This window comes from Octodon degus, unplaced genomic scaffold (genome assembly GCF_000260255.1).
Source record: "Octodon degus isolate 3935 unplaced genomic scaffold, OctDeg1.0 scaffold00218, whole genome shotgun sequence".
NCBI lineage: Eukaryota > Metazoa > Chordata > Mammalia > Rodentia > Octodontidae > Octodon > Octodon degus.
This window is the reverse complement of record NW_004524794.1, coordinates 1,248,858-1,268,394: the sequence shown is the minus strand read 5'-3', so window position 1 is coordinate 1,268,394 and position 19,537 is coordinate 1,248,858. Positions and strand designations below refer to the sequence as shown.

Here is a 19,537-nt window from a genome sequence, read left to right as displayed (position 1 = left end):
TGTGTGTGCACGCGTGCGCGCATGCATGCGTGCATGTGTGCATGCGTGTGTGTAAGAGAAAGAATCTTACCAAATCATGTTCAATTTATTATATAAGAAACTTATCAAATCATGTGTAATTTATTACATGTCAAATATTCCTCAATAGACTTGATTCTTTTTAAAAAGAACGCCTACAAGGAAAAAAGACACACAACTACATAAAATTGGGCAAATTACTTGAATAGACACTTTGAAGAGAAAAGTACAGCAATGGCCAGTGAGAACATAAAGACACACTGCTGCGATTAGTCATCAGGGGAATGATCACTGAAATCCTAGTGAGATAGCACTTTATACCCACTTGCATGGGTAAAAATAAAGGCTGACAACCCCAAATGTTAATGAGCATGAGAACGAGAATGAATGCTCAGACATTGCTGATGGGAATATAAATTGCACAACTGCTCTGAAAAACATTCTGCTTGTTTCCAATAAAATATGCAACTATCTTATGACGTGGCAATTCCCCTCCCAGCTTCTTACCAAGAAAGATGAAAGCACGTGTTCACATAGAAAATGCATACATGAATATTTATATAGCAGCTTTATTTATAATAAAGAAAACTGGAAATAGTTCAGGTAATAAATTGATGAATTAGTAAAACAACTCTGATATTTCCACACAATGGGAAATTACCCTCCAGGGGTGACTGCAAAGGAGCACAAGCAGGTTCAGCAACGTAGGTAGTAAAATGTAGAGGCAAATGAGAAAAATGTAATGTAATGAATAAAATTGTTATAAGAATAATTAGGAAATAAGGAATCATAATTACTGCTAATAATGCATAAAACAATGCTTCTTAATAAAGCTGAAGCCAAGAGGCTGAACCAGGCCCCCAGCTGGGCTCAGTCCTGGGCTCCATCTCCCTGGCCCCTCTCTCTGCTCTTGCCTTTTGATCCTGGAATAGGCCAAGGTTAGCGTCTGTTCTTTGGCCCGGGAGTGCTCTGACCTCACTGCAGCCTGCCCCACAAGCCAAATCCCCACTCTCCCACGTCACCCCAGCTGACATTCTTTTAGGTTCTCAGCAGTCTTCTTAAACGTTCCGCATTGATTCTTGCTTATTATTGGCTACCTGAAGAAATCAGAGCGTCGGGTAAGTAGTAACTTGTGTACCCCGGGCTTAGCAGAGTAAGGGGCTGTAATTTAGCCTTAGGTTTCTAGTGGCTAGGGAAGCAAAGGAATCATGTGGAGGTGGCTGTCCTGCGCTTGCCATACCTCTGACCCCAAGGGTCCTGTTTGGTTTTTTCTGTTGAAATTAACACAAGGGGGGCCAGGGAGATGGCTCAGTAGGAAAAGCGCTTGACTGGCAAACGCAAGGATCTGAGTTCAATCCCCGGTTCCGCCAAAAGAAAAGAAAAAGAAAGAAATTAAAACAAGGACCTATTTGTTGGTTGTGCCCCCCCAGCACGCACGTACAGCCCTTAAGACAAGACTGAGGTCCAACGGGCAGATGTCCTTTCCATCCCGCCTTCTCCTCTGCGGGGCAATTTGCTCGCTTGTTCATTCATTCATCATCGGTACACTCATTCCGCTTAGCCTTGCTCCCCCCCACCCCCCCTCGGCCGCCCCGCCTCCCTCCCGATCTCGTTCCGCCCCATCTCCGCCCCTTTCCTCCCGCCCCCCTTTTGGACCAATCGGGACAGGCAGGCCAGGCGGGGCAGAGTCCAGGGCGGGGCCTCTCTTCCCCTGTACCCCCGGCGGCGCCCACGGCTCCGGAAACGCTCCTCCGGGCTGCTGGGCTCTGCCGGGCGCGGGCGGCGGCTCAGTGGCGCTTCCTGCCACGCCGGGCCTCCCTGGGCCGCGCCAGCTCCCCTCTGCCGAGGGCCGCACCGTGGCAGCCTCCGGGCCTGGGTGAGCATGCCTACCGAGGGAGAGTGTGCGGGCCGAGTGATGGTGCGGGCGGCGAGGGGGACGGGCTGTGAGCGCCCTAGTGGTTCGAGTGATCGGGAATGAGGTGGAAGGATGTGTGGGTCGGAGTGAGCGTGCGGGACCGGCGGCGGGAGACTGTACTGAGGCTAGGGTGAGTGTGCGGGCCGCGGGAGAGGTGCGGGGGAGGGGACGTCTCAGCCACCCTGTGGGCCATGGCACAGGGGGACAGGTCCTTGCTGGCAGGGACGACGAGGCCCGAAGGCCTGGAAGCGGGCAGGGGGCGGCGGTCAAGGGCGGGAATTGTAGATCTGTGGAGGCCTGAGCTACTCTACAGAGGAAGCTGCGGGGTGGAAAGCAGTCTTGGGTAAGAAAGACGACCCCCTCAGAGCCCCAAGTACCACTGGGGCTGAGGGTAGGAGACAAGAGGGAGCTTAAAGGACTTGTCTCCAGTAAGGGAGAAAGCTGCACCCCAGTCACTGTCGCTGGTGACAGTCCCTGCTGAGAGCTTCCCTCCTTTCCATTTGGGTGAGGGTCGAGCCTGAGCTCAGCAGACGTGGGATGTGTACGGTGGCCAAAGCCACGAGAACGTGCACAGCCCCTGCTTGCTGAACGGAGCTCAAGCCTGCTTGGGGCTTTTTCTCTTGCACTACTGGGGTCCATAGTCTCCCGCAGTTCCCCGCCCCCTCCCCTCAAGCCCTTTGCTGTCCCTCCAGTCTCAATTTGAGTGATTAATCACGTCTTCACACCATGTGTGCCCTCACTGGCCTGCTGCCCAAAGCCCACGTCCTCTTTCGGACCCCCGCCCCCACCCCGTTCCTGGCCTTCTTCCCAGAGGTCCCACCCCGCTCGGACACCTTCCAGCCAGCCTTGGCCAAGCCAGGCCAGTGGCCTCTCTCCAGTCTCCTTGATCAGTGAAACATTTCCTCCTCAACGTCAGCCCCGACATTTTCCTCCCCAAGCGGATTTCAGCGGGGATTGCTGGAACAGCACCTCATCCGGGACAGGGACTAGTGCTGCCTCAGCCCCTCCCTCACCCCCCCCCAGCCTTTTGGTGCATGCAACTTACACAGTGTCTGGCACAGTTCGGTGCATTCCCCAAAACTGTTCCCAGGTCTATATTTAGAAGTGAACGGAACAGTGATTTCTAGCCTTCTGGGAGAGACCCCTCAGAAGATCCACTAGAAAGTGAGGCCTCTTTCCACAAGCCCCACCCTCAGCACCGTTCAGTGGGCCCCTGTGTGAAGAGGCTCTTGCCCAGGATCCACGTGTGGTGTTGCTAGAGATGACAGAAGCTACACATGCTAGTTCCCACATCAAAGTCCCCTGGAGGACTCGTTGGAAAATGCAGATTCCTTGGCCCAAGCTAGATCTGCTGCCACTGGGCCACTTGAGCTCTTGCTGACTCCAAGTCAGGCTCCTAACCCAGTGACTGAGCCTTTGCACACCTACCTGGGCTCCTTGAAGGACACAGGACCCCTTGGGATTTGTGCGGCATCCCACGCCTCACCCAGTTTAGAATCTAGGCAGAATAGCCTCAATGAGGCCAGACTTACAATTTATTTTGATTTTTAGTAAGATGCCACACGTCTTCTTGGGGAAATGGGAACATAAACCTTTCCTCAATTAAGTACAACAAACACTACAAAATCTCCTTCTGGCCTACCTTCTGGCTTTTTATAGAAAGGAAAGAAGATGGAAACCTAAACAGAGAGAGACAGGTGCCCAGGCAAAGTGAGAGAGGAAACAGATGCCTTCCCACCCACACACACAGAAAAAGGCACACACAGACACAAATATCCCAAGAGAAACAGGCTTTCCTGGTGAGACACCCTCTCTTTGGGCCCATTCGGATTCTGCAACTTCAGCATAGCAGCCAGCTTGCACAGTGCAGGATGGGCCCAAACTGGGCCTGCCTGCTTGAGAGAAGGTCAGCGCCAGGATGGACCGCCATCCAGGGCCTAGCACAGCGCTCATATCTCGGCCTGGTTGGGATGCACTGGGATGTTGGGCACAGCCTGCCCTGTCACTGAACCCCTGCTCTTCAGCAGGACAGATTCCTAGAAGGTACACATGAGTCTGCTTCTGTTTACCCGGATAATTTTCACCCTACAGGTGGGACCTTACCTGCTGGACTCATCACTTGGAATTTGTTCGAGGCACAATGAGTTATCCTTGCGTGTCTCTTTTGGGTAAGTCTAGGTGTTTGCAGACCATATCTGCTGCCCATAAAGTGGGCCAAGAAGTTAGAAATCCCATGGGTGGGAGGACAAGTTGGTGAAGAGTGTCGTTCTGGTTTTGGAAGCTCTTGTATTTCCACATATGCAACTGATCCTCAACTGTCTCTGCCCAGACATAGTTCCCTCAATCCTAGAGCCTTGGCTCAGGGGAGAGAAGGTACCCAGTAAGGAGAATTAGGAATCCAGGTGATCGACACTGGGTGGGGGAACCGGATCTCTTCTGAGGATTTCCACCCTTCTGGGCATCTTCTGCTCACCCCAGAACTAAACCACACACTGCATGCCACCTGTTGTTTTCTGACTAGACTTATGCTTCATGGCCTCAGAACACTCTGCTACATGTCCTTATTTAGGGGCTCAAGGAACTCCAGGTGGTTGAGGCACACCTTGGAAACTTCTAGAAGCTCTCAGGCAAGCCTCCTTTGGGTGGCCTTGCTGCCTCTCCCTCCCCCACTGCCCAGGGAAGGACAGCCCCTTCCCAGGGAGGTTTCTTGGCTATTTTATGATGTAGTCTGCTGATGACTGATCCTTTAGGCTCAGAAGCTGCCTTTAGTGGAAGCCACACCCTTAGGATCACCTAAGCTCAAAGGCTACCAGAAGCCATGGAATTATTCCCGTTTTTCTGACATGGGTTGGCTTTTGTCACTGTTGAATTGAATTGAACTCTCAATTTCTATTCTTCCAGATCAGAGTAAAATGGTTATTTTCTGGATCTCTTAGTGTTTCTGCTTCCATGCAATAAGCTGAAGTGAGTTGGCTGCTTCGCCTTGCATCCTGTAGTACATGGCAGCCAGGCCTGGTCACTTGCACCAACTCGCAAGTTTACAAAGCACACACTTCTAAATTGTGCGGTAGCAGGTGAACATGGGCACCATGATGCTGCATGTAGTTGGACAGCAAAAACTTATTAAAGCGCTGCAGTACACAGCACTTGGCGAGGCCCAGTGTGGAACCCGCAGTCAACCTTGGCTGGCCTGTGCTCTCTGCAAGTTGATAGCTATTAGACCATCTTTAGGCTCCAGTCAAAGAAGGACTTGGAGAGCTGTTTTCCCACAGTGTTTCTCTCTGCTTCTGTTTCCAGCTGTAATGTGCACTCCACAAGTCCAGGCTGTGCTCTTCTGGTCTGAGTGCACGTCCCTATGTTCAAGGTCAGCAGTACTCTCTGTGCCCATTGGGTACACTACAGTGACTTCCGCGTTCTACCTGGGATTGCCTTGACCTTGATCTTCAGTCCATTCCAGAAAGCAGTAGACACTTGCAGTTGTCACTTTTGTTATAACATCATTTCTTTTCCAGATTAGGGCCACCATTTTAGAGTAGAACAGTTGTGCAATGTGGATTCTACATGATCCAGTTGTCTTCAGGATTGATGATAATTTTATTCTTAACTGCAGAGGAAATTAATGTATGTTATCCTTTTTCTTAATTATCTTCTTTCACTTCTCAGGAAGCTCTTTTACATGGTACACTCAGTTAATTAAGTGAACGTGAGCTTCCTTTTCTGAAAGTGTGGCCTGCTTTTTTCTCCTGTTCATAGGAGTGCCTTCTAAGTTAGCTCTGTGTGTCTTTGGGCCCTGGTCCTATGGATGATGATCACGTGGCCATCGAGAGCTGAAGAGCTCTCAGGCCAAATCCCTTGGGAGAGCTAGTCCAGGAAGGGCCACTCCTGTTGCTTAATGGGAAAGGACAATTAACAATTCATTTGGGGGTTGTGGCTCCAGGATTTCAACAGTTAATCATGCCAATTAAGTGAAAACACTTTGCTAAGATTCACTCAATTAAATGGAGCACTTCAGGAGGATTTGGTCAATTAAAAGTAGATGGCTTGGAAGAATTCTGTGTGCCTGTGTGTGCTCTCGCGCGTGGTGATACTTCTCCTGAGCAAGAGAGAAGGAAGAAAGAGGGAAAGGGGAGAGAGAAAAAGAGCGATGTGGTACCTTGTGTGCTGAGTTTCCAGTGGAATGTTCATAGCGCAGTTTCAAGGCTGCCCCCGACCCCATACACACCACGAGGCCTCCAAGATTACCACCGCCAGCCTGTGTTCTGGCGCGGCCTGGAATTACAGAGCAGCATAGCCTTCTACTCCGGTGTGCCAGAAGTGTCAGGTCTTAGGAGCTGGCCCTTAAGTAAGCCACTTACCTTCATGGGTCCATGGCTTCCTTCTCCAGGATAACGGAAGGCTGTGACCATGAAGTTATGTGAAAAGACTCACACAATCCTAGATACACATGTCTGCTCTGCCAATGGAAGTTTGCCTCATTTACACACTTGGGTGCAGCTGTGCCGCAACACACTACACGTATATATATACTGACTTGGTGCCAAGAGCAGCCGAGAACTCAGGTGACCCAGAAAGCCAAAGCCCTGTCCTGTTGGAGATGAGGTTTTTCCTGGGGAAAGAAGGCAGCTTCATAGAAGAGGATTTAGTCAGTCAAAGTGTTCTGGGTAACTAGAATAGGGCTGGAGGGTGGAGAGGTTCAGGGGAGACATTAAGTCGGGCCCTAAATTTACTAGAATGCGCTTGCTAGGTTCAACTGTGGGGCTGGGTTGTTGGCAGATGCACAGGCCTTGAAGGCCACAGCCTTGGCATATCCAGATCTGCATGCAGGCCAGTGCGTCTGCATGGAGTGACTGTGCTGGGGCGGAGCAGGAGCTGCACTTGGTGAGCTGGGCCAGGGCCTTGCGGGGGAGGCGAGGGCTGAGGTCAATGACCTGAGGGCAGAGGGGGGAAGCCTGTAGCATGTCCTCCCTCTCAAAAAGGACCGAGAGGACACACGCCCCTCCTTTCTGTTCCTTTTGGCAGCCAAAGCAATTTTAATTGGAAATTAATTTTTAAATGAATTATGTAATTCATGACCAGTTTATTTTATATGGAAAGGGAAACTCAAACTAGATCATTAATGTGTATCCATGGAATCAAAGAAGCCCTGATCTAGTGACGCTGGGATGCGTAGCATTAGGCTGCCTGTGAGTACCTGCAGAGGAGCTTGGAGACTGAGGTAGCACCTGCGTTGGGGTTTCGGGGCCCGCTGAGACCTCTGCTCAGGTACACAGTACTGGCGGCTTGCGGGGAGGACGCCAGGGTCTGTCTCAGGGTTTCCTGGCCCGCCCCTCTTTGCAAATGGCCCTCAAAGCCCTCTCTGTGCTTGCTTTGACCACGTGAACATCCCCAGAAACTCTGGTCCTCTGAGCCCAGCTCAGTGACCGCGGCCCAGCGTCCTCCAGCGTGCCAGGCTCCTCCTCCGCACCGGTCGGCGGTGCTCTTAGCCTGCCCTTCTCTGCCACCAAGAGAGTGCAGCCTCCTCACTGCGAATCGGCACGCGGCCAGGCAGCCAGTGGGCCCTTCCAGCCCCTGCCTCTGCTGGCCAGCCTGCTGGGCACACAGTGAGGGGCCACTGGATCGCCACAGCCCACTTTCCAGTCTCTCGCTCGCTCGCTCGCTCGCTCTCGCTCACTTGCTCACTCAGAAAACACAAATCTGTCCTCAGCGGCCTTTTCTCCTCCTTTACCTTCTTTGAGTTTTCAGTGAAGAGCTAATATGGCTGGCTGCATGTTCATCTTCCATGAAGAATTCATATTTTTGTCACCTGCATATTGTTTTATATGGGTCACCTGTTGAACTTATAATTCAGTCCTCCTGTTTCCTTCTTACCCTGAGCTTTGGTCCTTACAGAAATAACTTCAGAGCTCTGGGCCATGCTTGTCACCTTTCCCCTGCGTACCTCTTTTATGGCCCTGGGATTTTTTTTAACACTTTCTATTGGTTATGGTAGACAGGGTTCCATCCTGTTACCTGTGCCATTAGGCTGAAAGTTCTTTATAGAGAATGCGTAGTCAAATCTTGCTCTTTTAATATAGTCCAACATCTGCCTTTTGATTAGAGTGTTCAGTCCATTTATATTTAACATGATTGTCCATGTGGTTAGTTTAAGCTTGCCTTCCCATTACTTATTTCCGTTTGTCTCATGTGTTCCTTTTTCCTTGACTTCTCTTCTTTCGAATATGTTGGTGCGTGTACCATCTCCACTATTGGCTTACTAGTGTGCACCACAGTATCGGGAGCTTTGCTAAAACACGAGTCATATGTTTCACGTCTACATTTTATAAAGCCTCACATTACTCTGTTACTATTTTTGCTTGAAATAGTCAATTATTTTATAAATATTTGACAATGAAGAAAGTAAAAGTATTGGCTATTTCCTTGCAGATTGATATTCTGGACGTTCTTCCCACCTGTGCAGAGCAGGCTGCCTATCTGGTTTCATGGTCCTTCTCCTGTCGACGTTTCTCTCTTTTCCACTTTCTTTGCTTTGTTGCTTGCTTGCTTTTTTGCAGCAGGGTCTCGCAGAGTTGTCCAGGCTGAACCCCGACCTCTGCCTCTCCTCTCTCAGCTTCCAGAGTCCTGCAATTACAGATGTGTGCCACCACACCTGGATCTTGCATATTTCTTAGGGGGTAGAACTCTTGGTGACAAATTTTCTTGGCTTTTGTCACAAAAATATTTGTTTGCTTTCATTTTAAGGCCTGTTTTCCTTGAACATGGGCTTTTAGATTGACAAGGCTTTTTTCCTGGCAGCACTTAGGCGTGTCATTGTGCTGTTTTCTGGCTTCAAATGTTTTCCCGTGGGAAGTCACTGGTGCGTCTATTTTGTGTTCCTCTGCGTACAGCAACACCTCTTTCCTCTGGCTAACTTTTGTATCTTTTCATCACCGATTTTCAGACACCTAATTACAATGATGTGCCTTTCTCTGTGAAACTTGTGTGAGATCATTTCTAGCACTATGTCTCCAGCTTATCTAATCTTTTTTTCAGTGTCTGATTCCATGCAGTGAAATTTTTATTTTAAACATAGTTTTCCCTTCCAGACTTTCCATTTGGTTCCTTTTGTATCTTCTATCTCTGATCATTCTCCTGTCTTTCTTTCAGTACTTATGCACAGTGAAGTTGTGCTTCCTTGTTTGTGTGTCCTGCTATCAGTTGTTGTAAATGGTTCTTTTACTGTCCTCACCCTATGTCACATTTTGGCACTGCTTAGCATTCCAGTAATTTGGGAGTAAATGTGGCTACTGTCAGGCTTATGTTCCTGAGCATCTGCACTTTGGGAGGTGGGTCGGCATGATCTTTTTGTTGTTGTTGTTGTTCTGGGAATCAAACTCAGGGCCTTGTGCTTGCCAGGTAGGCATTGTGCCACTGAGCAACATCCTGGCCCCAATACAATCTCTTTAAGGCCTCCTTTTTTTTTTTTTCTTTTTTTGCGGAACCAGGGATTGAACTCAGACCCTTGCACTTGCCAGGGAAGCACTTATTTTACTGAGCTATTTCCCCGGTCCCTAAGGCCTCCTTTTAAAGCCTTTGTAGGGCAGATCTTTGTCACTTTGTCTGCAAGGACAGGACCGCCTTACTGGTGGGACACACAGAACCCCTCTGTATTATCAGACTCTAGGCTGCTTGGGCAGACCTGGGACATCTCCCTGCCTTTGTGTATCCTGAGAATTGCCCAGCTTCTAGCTTCCCAGTCCTTCTTTTCTGGCCCATGGCAGTTCTACTCTGTGCTTACATGGCTTAGTCCACAGTGAAGAGTTAAGGGAAGCATCCTGCAGAGCCCCCACCTCTTTGCCCACATGCCGCACTCTGTGCTGGAGCCCCTAGTGAAGCCTCTAATCCGTTCCATTTCGTCCTCCTTACACTATCTGGACGTCACTTGCAGGCCATGAGCGGAAGCCCCCCAGGGCTCACCTTGCTTGTTTCTCCCAGGGATTGTGAGCCTGTGCTTCCTACTGTCCAGGAACCGAAAGCTGTTGTTCCAGATGTATTTCTCCAGTTTCTACTTGGCTATGGCAGAATATGAGATCTGCTCCCTGCTATTCCATCACAGCCTTGCGTGGAACTTTCTGCCCTTCTTGGCCAAACTCAAGAGTTTAATGCTGAGCCCTTTTAAAGTAGCACCTTCAGCTGTATATGTCAAAGCCATGGTGGCGCATCTGGGTTTTGTTCCCCTTGAGCTGGTATCAAAATGCTTCCTTTTCATTTAAGGCTGCGGCAAATGGTGCTGACGTCAGAACGTGAGCTATGTGACTGTTCCTTTGAACGCCCTGAAGCGGGAGGCCCGTAATGGCCGTAGGATCTGAGAATATTTCACTCATTTTGTAATTTGGAAGAAAAGGATAACTGGTCATTGTTCTTCAGATCTTTTATTTAGCAACTTGGTGTTTGAAGATCTTTTCTTTGAGGCTTGGCTTTCCAGTTATCTTGGGCAGCTCTCCACTCTGTTGACTGTGTCGAAGCAAGGTTCTCACTGGCAGTGGCCTTTCTCACCTCTGCAGGGCAGGTCAGTTGGTTCAGCGGGCATGGCTTTTAGGGTGCCCAGCTGGTCAGGACAACACCAAGGTGCCTGTCTTCTGTCCTCTTCACTCCAGTGGCCAGAAAGGCCCTCACATGTCCCAGCAGTTGCTTCCCAACGCTGGGCACACTTCCGTCCTGTGGTCGGCTTGTCTCCAAGTGTCGTCTCGCTGTCCCTGGCTCTGTCTGGACTCATGCACATTTGTCCTGCTCTGCCCTCCTGGCCCGCCTGCATTGATTCTGCGTGCTGTTGGGAGGTGTGTTCTCTAGGTCTGCTATACAGCCAGCGTGTGAGAAAACACTGGACATAATTTAAAAACCAGGGAATAACGAAACACCAGTCTCATGCCAGGGGACCCAGAGACCATGCTATTGTCACTCATGGCTTTTTTCACTTTCCTTAGCTCCACCTGCTCCCCAAGGTCTTGCCCTTCCCCAGGATGGAGCCCCGGGAAACCAGGTCCTGGCAGTCCCTCTTGAGATACAGGAGGCCCAGGTGAGCTGTGCTTCCCTCTGCCTTGCTTGGCACTCTGTCACTGCTCCCTGACTCTGGCCTCAGCCTCTGCCTCTCGTCCAGCATGACATGTGGCAGGGTGTGAACCCTGGCTGCTGCCGTCCTTCCTGCCCTCTGCTTCTCTCCTGGAGGCTGCCAAGGAAGGGATGCCCACTGGGCTTTCAATGCCCATCGCAGTACAGGTGGGAAAGCTGAGTTGCCCTCTGGCTGTGTGACTAACGTGAGGCCCTTTGGGCAGACAACGGGAGGCCAGGGCAGCAGCCCAGGTCTCCTGGTGCTTGGTCATGTTCTTTCTCCAGGACTTCTTGGGGATTGTGGTTGGAGCTTCACAGTAGCAACACATGCTCCAGGCCCTTACCTCTCACCCTTGGCATAATTTGTGCCACCCCGCCTCATTGTAGACTACATGGAAAGTCAGGTTATCTCTGGGAATTCTTTCAGAACCTGGTGCCATCTGATGATGTGGCGCAGTACCTCACAGAGAGGGAGTGGTTGAAGCTGGACCCTGAGCAGAGGACGCTGGCTTATTACGGGAATGTGACCTCCGTGGGTAAGGGTGCCCCCAGCCGTTCCCCAGACTGCCGTCTTCTGGGAGTAGAGCTGGGAGAGGGGCTCATCTTATCCCGCAGTTGTAGGGAAATACGAAGTGCTGCCACACTGGACATCTTTGATTGGCAAGAGTTCCTGTAACTCATTGTTCATAGCAACAACCCAACTCAGTCTTTCGCTGGAAGGAAATTGGAGCAAACCTGCCACCACAGCTGAGAATACTTTTAACCCACAAACGACATGAATTGCGTGACCATTTGATCAGTGTTCACTGTTGAAAGAGGTGGACATAATCAAGCTCTCTTGTCCACTCATGGGGCCCTTGGGGGGCAGGCTTAGGAGAGAGTCTGGGAATTGCACGTCCTCAGGTCTGGAAAGAGCGTGAGGCTCAGCATGGAAGCACTGTGGGGTGGGAAGCAGGGTAAGGCTCAGCTCTCCGGGGTGGCCGCCTGACATGGCCCTGGAGCCCCCCTCAAGGGATCCCAGAGCCTCGCCTCCTCCTGCTTCCAGAAGTAGCTGGCCCCTGGGGACTGCGCTGGCTTCACAGGAATCATGTGCCTGAGATCACAGCCAGCCCGGTCTTGGAGAACAGGAAAGGGTTCCCCTTGAAAGCCTCGCCTGTCCCCACCATCCTCATGTCCCCTGTGCTACCTCTGTGACCCATTCCTTTTCCCACAAGCAGGAGTGCCCGTTTTGGATCCTGCCTTGGTCTCCCACCTGGCACAAGGACAAGTGCTGTTGCTGTCAGACCCATCCCTCAGCACGGATCAAGCCAAGCACCCTGGTGAGTGGAAAAGAAACCTAAAGAAAGCTGTGGACATTGGGAAGGACCCAGCTGAGCTGCTGTGAGGCTCAGGTTGAAGTTCAGGAAGGTTCCACTGAGCTCTTGGGCTTGAGGTTGGGGGGAGCATCAGCCCAGCCTGTGGGACCCAGGGCTAGGGCTTGGGGAAGGGTTATGGCTATGCTTCAATGGGACCCCTTCTTCCTTGGGACCCCTCCGACTCTGCTCTCTGGTGCTTTGCTCAGTAGCTGCAGTAGGGGACAAAGCTTATGGATAGGAGTCACCTTCCTGTGTCCTCTCGTGTTTGTCCTTTCAGAGAGCACCTCTGTGACCTGCCACCAGACAATGGGTGAAAAAACCCAGCCACAGGAGATGACATCCATGAGCTCCCCCAGGGCCGGAGACCGCAGCACTGAGGTCAAACAGAAGGGGTACTCAGAGGGGAGGGGAGGGAGCCCACAGAATCTGCCCATAGAGCACCACTTTGCCTGTAAAGAGTGTGGGGACACCTTCCGGCTGAAAGTGCTCCTGGTGCAGCACCAGAGGGTTCACAGTGAGGCAAAGGGGTGGGAGTGCGGCGACTGCAGAAAAGTCTTCAAGGGGGCGGCCGAGTTAAATGAGCACAGGAAGAGCCACGAGTCCTCCGAGCCCCGGCCGGGCCCCAGTCGGGCCCTAGAAGATGCCGCCGCCGGGCCAGAGAAGAGGGGACAGCTGGAGAAGGAGGCCATGCCCTTCGAGTGCGAGGAGTGCGGGAAGAGGTTTAAGAAGAACGCAGGCCTCAGTCAGCACCTGCGAGTGCACAGCCGCGAGAAGCCCTTTGATTGCGAGGAGTGCGGGCGCTCCTTCACGGCGCACACTCACCTCTTCCGGCATCAGAAGCTGCACATCGCCGAGAAGCCCTTCGCGTGCAAGGCATGCAGCCAGGATTTCCTCGATCGCCAGGAGCTGCTCAAGCACCAGCGTATTCACACAGGCCACCTGCCCTTCGACTGCGACGACTGTGGCAAGTCCTTCCGCGGAGTCACCGGGCTGGCTGAGCACCAGCGCATCCACAGCGGCGCGAAGCCCTACGGATGCCTGCACTGTGGCAAGCTCTTTCGGAGGAGCTCAGAGCTCACGAAGCACCGGCGCATCCACACCGGCGAGAAGCCCTACGAGTGCGGGGAGTGCGGCAAGGCGTTCCGCCAGAGCTCCAGCCTGCTAGAGCATGTGCGCATCCACAGCGGCGAGAGGCCCTACGTGTGCGGCGAGTGTGGCAAGGCCTTCCGAGGCCCTTCTGACCTCATCAAGCACCGGCGCATCCACAGCGGACTCAAGCCCTACGAGTGCGACAAGTGCGGCAAAGCCTTCCGTCGGAGCTCGGGCCTGAGCCGCCACCGGCGCATCCACAGTGGCGCGAGACGCTGCGAGTGCAGCGAGTGTGGCCGCGTGTTCAAGAGGCGCTCTGCGCTGCAGAAGCATCAGCCCACCCACCGGGAGTAGGGGACTTGTCCCCAGGGGCCGATGGGGGGGTCAAAGGAGATGAACAGTTTTGTAGTACTTTTCAATTTTATCGTCAGAGAGGTTAAACCGATTTCTCCTGCCACCAGCAATTTCTAAGTGTCCATGTTTCCCATTATGGTAGTCGAGAGTAGCTTTTCCCAATTGAACTTAGTTCAGCTAGGTTACCGGCACAGGGTGCCTTCGAGGTATTTCAGCCCTCAGGCCTTGAATGGTGAGAGACATGCGGCTGAGGAATGCTGGGAGGTCACCTCCTCTAGGCTCTGTCCCCATGGGAAACAAACAGTGGCATCCGTACAGTGCAATCCCAATGCTCCTGAAGAAAGAAAAGATTGCCCCAAAAGTTTTTGGCCTAGTTGAATTTATAAATTTTTAGGGATGTAAATAGAATACTCAAGTGTCTTATAATATTTAATTTATTAATTTAGTTATACATGCATATTGTAAATCACATATAACATAGAATAATATATTAATTTAGAAAAGCCTCCTTTGCGCCACGCCCCCCTTCCTGAGTGGCTTTATTCCACCAGCTTGTGCGTTGTGACCGCACAGTCTTCCCCAGCACAGGATCCCCTCAGTCACCAGTTTTGGCACTGCCGCTCGCTTCTGTCCGAGCTTTGCGTGGCAGCGCTGTGATAACCCTCACGGAAGGCTCCCGCGAGAAGCTTCCTCCCAAGCCATTAGAGCATATTCATGCAACGGTAGGACAGTCGTCTCGTATATTTTTAACTAGTCCAATAAGCGCATCATAGCCACTTAGGGTGGTGCTTTTTCAAATGACCTTTTCAAAAGCTGGGTTTTGGTTTTTGTTTTAATAGCACCCAACCCATCATCCTGAGGTCATACTCCTAGTAAAACTTAATCGAACTTAAATGTTTTTGCCTCTTTTTCCTTAACCCAATTCAACCTCGTGACTCAGATACCTACCCAAGATAAACATCGACCTCTCGTGTTCAGCGTAATGTTCTCATCCTCAAGCAGCGCCATTGGGTTCAAAATGAAGTAGGTGAGAGAGGCCCGCAGATAAGAGGGGACCAAGAGCCACTTCCGGTATTGGGCCCAAAGGCACGTCTCCAACCCTCCGGCTTGCAGCTCTGTCAGTCGGAGGACAGTCCCAGTACCTGCCTCCCAAAGGTGTCAGAAGGACAGTGGCAGTGCCTGCCCGGCACGAAGGCACACACCCAATGAAGGTCATCTGCTGTCATTGTCGTAGTTATTGCTGTCATTCTGCAGCTCGTTAGTGCCACATGTAGGGATGAGCCCCAGGCCTCCTGACTACTAGTGTCATCTTTTTCTCATGTGACAACCTATATCTACTTCTGTTTTCTTGCATGCAGTTGTACGTTCATCTCCTTTGACTGGTTATCAAATTGCCTTTGGATATATTAACTTTGTATAGTGGTTCTTTCTATATCAATTGTGATGTTCTCTTTTCCAGTTTTATTACTTTGCTCTTTATAGCACTTTTTATTACATTTTTGTTGCGCGAGCTTTTGATTTTTACATAGCCAAGCATTCGTTTTGTAGGTCGTAACTTTCATTGCTTCAGTACTTAGATATGATGACATTTTCTTCTAGAATTTTAATTACAAACAAAAAGTTGAGACCCTGCCCACCGAAGGTGACTGCACCAGGTGGGTGGGGCAGAAGGGAATGGGCCTGAGGATTAGGCCCATTCCTCATTCAGATGCAGACTCTGCGTACTACCTGTGGCCAGCACTTGACTACCCAACCCGGCCACTGAGGCACACTACAGATACGTCGGCCACGGATTCCGCAGAGCACTCTGACTACTCAGGGGGACAGCCCCAGACACCAGCAGTGGGGCTTGGCCTCACCTGGACCAACAGGATGGCACACCCTGGGCCTGGCAGCCGCCAGCCCACCTCCAAGCTCCCAGGAGCCTTGGCAATGGATTCAGTGACTGAGCAGCAGATCCACCTAAGTAACATCTCAGACACCAGAAGATTCGTCTGACTGATCTTCCCCCAGCAAGTGACTCGAATCAGAAAGATCAGTTGGGTGGCCTCTGCTTTGGGGCAGCTAAGGAGGAAGATTTGTCTACCTGTGCTGGTGTCACCCTCTGAAGCCACATCTAAGATGAGCAACAGAACAGAGGTTCAGAGAGGAACTGTGTCTCTCTGACTGCCCATGTGTCATTCTGACAGAAGCTGGCTGCGCCAGGCTGGGTCCAGGATGCAGTAGCCATGCCTGAGAGGGCAGAAAGAGCAATCAGGCCCTCCGGTGGCTCTGAGGAATGGAACTAGGAACTGTCCATCCTGGGTCCAGGCATCACTGGTGGCAGCCTCCCCCAGGAAGAACAGCAGTGAGAGCTGGCCAGGAAGCTGGCCATGCCAGGTCTGTGGCATCACTTCCCAGCTGCTGTGCCCTAGGGGACACTAGAGGCCAGGGCCTGCGGCAGAAATGCAGACACAGCCAGAAAGGGCTTCCCAGGCCCCCTTCTAGGAAGCAAGGTCTGACAGTGATCCTTGTGGCCTTAGCCAGAAGGTCCTCCTCAGTGGCCCCAGGCCACCACTGTGGCCCTATGGGACATCTCCATCCTGACCTCCAGGCTGGAGAGAAGCCCACAGTACCTGTTACATAGTGACTCCTTTCGAGCTGAGCTCTGTTCTTGCAGTAGTTGTGAATGTGTGTGAAGTCACTACTTTCTCCAGTCAGTTTTCCCTTTTCAAGCTGTTAGGGCGTGTTTTGTACATCTGTCGTTGGACAGGGAATGCTGACAGGTACCAGGCCCAAGTCTGGGCACCCTTAGCTTTAAGGATCCTGCCATTTCTTTGACCATTCCTTCGGTCATTTGTCCAGCTGGATCTGAAGGGTTCCACTACTCCCACTGGAACATGGCATCTTCACATCTCTTCTTGCCCTCCTCGGCACCGGTGTCTACTTCGCACTTTGTTTCAGTTCGGGTTCTATAATTCTCTCGCAAGCAGATGTGCATTTAGGGATAACACTGAAGGCTGTGGCTTTTCCGTCACCATTATCACAGCAGCCTTCCATGGCAAAAACAGTAAAATCCGCACTCTCTGAAAGCAATCGGTCTGTGGCTTAACCGTGCGTCCTGCGTTTTCGCCATGTCGTCTTTCGTGTCACGCACCAAGGAAGCAGATTTCCTTGCATTCCCCCAGACACATTGCTCTGTCGGCGTGATGCAAGCAAAAGGCCCACTGTGTTTGTCTGCGCATTCATGTATCTACCTCATTTCACTTTGCTTTCTAACTACACGTGTTTCTGTTGCAAGGGAAATGGAGAAAAGCTAGGTCACGTGCCATTCCGGCTTTTGGTAGAGCTGTATTCCTTTTTACCATTGCTTTTATTAGTGTTTGGAAACTTGCTGACATTTTCAAAAGAAAGAAATTGTTTATCATTTTTACTGCTTCTTGTAGCTCTGGAATATCCTCCACCTGGCTCCATCTTTCTCATTCAGTACTTACATTTTGTGTGCTTGGTGTTGTGGCCACGTGGCAAGGTGTGGCATCTGCCCTGCCCGCAGCCCAGGGCTGGGGCCCTATTGCATACCATGTGACTTGTAACCCCTCTTCTGGGCTGCGTGAAATAAAGCAGAACTGAATAATCACCCCAAGAGCAGCACAGCTCATAGATCGGGCTGGAGACGATGGAGCTGGCCTTTCAGATCTGAGGAGACAAGCCAGCCTTTGCAGCCGGATCACAGATGGAGCCCCACACAGTGTGTAGAACAGCTGCCCCTGCGGGCAGCACCAAGTTGCAGACCTGTGTGCCTCTGCCAGGCTGCCCAGCACTGCCCCCTCCCCACACCCCAAGGGAGGCCGGCTGGCTTTGTGCTTTTGGACTGCTGGCGACTGCCTCTGTCAGTCCGCGTGTCCCCAGCAAGGACCTGCCCCTTGACTTGAGCCAGCTTAAGTCTCTGCTTTTGCATTTTGTCCAAGAGCCAACTACATTGGCCATTTGGCTGCTTTGTGAGAAAATCACGTTGCCGGCTTTCCTTGAATTCTCCCAGCCGGCGTCCCTGGCCCAAGTCCCACCTGACTGTCGTGACACCTGTTTAAATGTGCTGCTGTACTGTGTTCACTACGATGGGTGAAAATCTATGCCTTCTGTCACAGTGAGTTTAAGCACACTTTCTGTCTGCGTAGTGCTCCTTTCCTGAACCAGCATTTGACTGTACAATGAGTTCATCGTGGCCCACCCTGTTCTCTCTTGGAAGTGTTTCACTGTTTCCAGCAGATCCATCGGATAGAAGAATTGATAACGCCTTTCTTAATAACATACTTACATTCTGTAGTTCTCATTGCATCAGTTTGGGGATTCACTTTGAAAACTAGAAATGATCTCTTTAAACTTGACCCTCAGTGTAACCTGCACCTCTCTGAGAACAGTAGCTGTGTCCTGCTCCAACCTGTGGACGCTCTGTTGTTGTTCCTCCCAGGTCTCATGACTTAGTCTGTCTTCTGGCAATCATTATAATCAGCCTTGCACTAGAGCTGTCTGTGGACTTGGCTTCTCCCTCCCACTCAGCCCCTCCCGTCCCCATTAGATTGTGAGCTCGTAGAAGCCAGGGGTGGCCCTCGTGTCTGCTCCCCTACCAAATCTAGCACAGTGCCTTGCATCAAGTAGATTTCAATAAATATATGTTAAATGGCATTGATATTCCATGACTCATTTTGTCAAAGCTTGGTTTACCAGTACTTCCCCTTGTCCTTTCTCCACCATGGAATTCTGCATGGAGAGCCACTTCTTTGTGGCATCCCAGTGCTGTCCAGGTCCCTGCTGGGATTGGCTGTGTCAGTGCATGCTGGGCACTCCGTAGAGTGAGGAGGTGCCCTGATTGGGGATGTGGGCTTTCTGGGAATTTCAGCTGCTCCTTTGGCAGAAAGGAACCTTGCATTCAGCCAGGTGCCTGTCCTCATGTTTGCCAGGGCTCCCTAGGCCTGAATTCTAGATGAAAACAAGATAAGGCCAGACTTTCAGCTCCTCCCTTGGGAATAGGAAAGGCTGGCGGGGAAGGGGGAAGAGAAGGCATCAGCCGTCTTGGTGATTGGTGGCTGACCCTCTTTCTGGTGACCAGTGCCTCAGAAAAGGAAGCATCTCCCCTAGCTCTGGTTTCCTGGCCCTTCCTCATGCAAGCAGGGCTCAGTGGCGGCGGCAGCTGCCTAGCTGTGGAGAACAAGCAGAGTGGACTCCAGAATCGGAGGCCCAAGGTGGAAGCCAGCAGGAGCTAGAACCACCCTAGAAACGGGTGTGGGTCCCCCTCCCCCGCTGGCGCTCTCCCTGGCTTCTGGCAGAGGCCCATGTCATCTTTCCTCTACGGTCCCATGCTCATTACCGCTGTCAGCCCTCCCCTCCCCCAATACAGCTCTGGACAAGTGGCAGGATACTTGACCCCTGGTCAGGGTAGAGGCCTCCCAATGCCCCTACCCTGGCCTGGCCATCTCTGCTTGCAAGCTACTGGGAAGGAACTTTTTATTTGCTTTCACTGACACGTCCACCTGCCTCAAGGGCCTATGGGGTGTTATAGGGCTGTTAAGAGCACCCCTGGCCCTCTCCCAGTGCCCTGCCTTCCTGAGCCTGGTAGCTTCCCCAGTCCCACCAGTGCAGAACTACAGAACAAGCAACCAGGCCCCTGATAGAGCCAGGCTGTGCTTCTTGACTGCCTCCACTAGAACATTCAGACAACCGAAATGACTGCCAAGGCCGCAGCCCG

General features: G+C 51.5%; 1 protein-coding gene across 1 annotated transcript; it reads left to right on the top strand.

The window, feature by feature from the left end:
- Positions 1-1,772: 1,772 nt before the first annotated feature.
- On the top strand, positions 1,773-16,673 carry Znf275 (zinc finger protein 275). Its single transcript, XM_004645130.2, has 6 exons — positions 1,773-1,894; positions 4,025-4,101; positions 10,894-10,985; positions 11,445-11,553; positions 12,235-12,336; positions 12,650-16,673. Exons 2-6 carry the CDS (start codon positions 4,074-4,076, stop codon positions 13,813-13,815), a joined length of 1,497 nt encoding a protein of 498 aa, XP_004645187.1. The 5' UTR covers positions 1,773-1,894; positions 4,025-4,073; the 3' UTR covers positions 13,816-16,673.
- Positions 16,674-19,537: the final 2,864 nt, after the last annotated feature.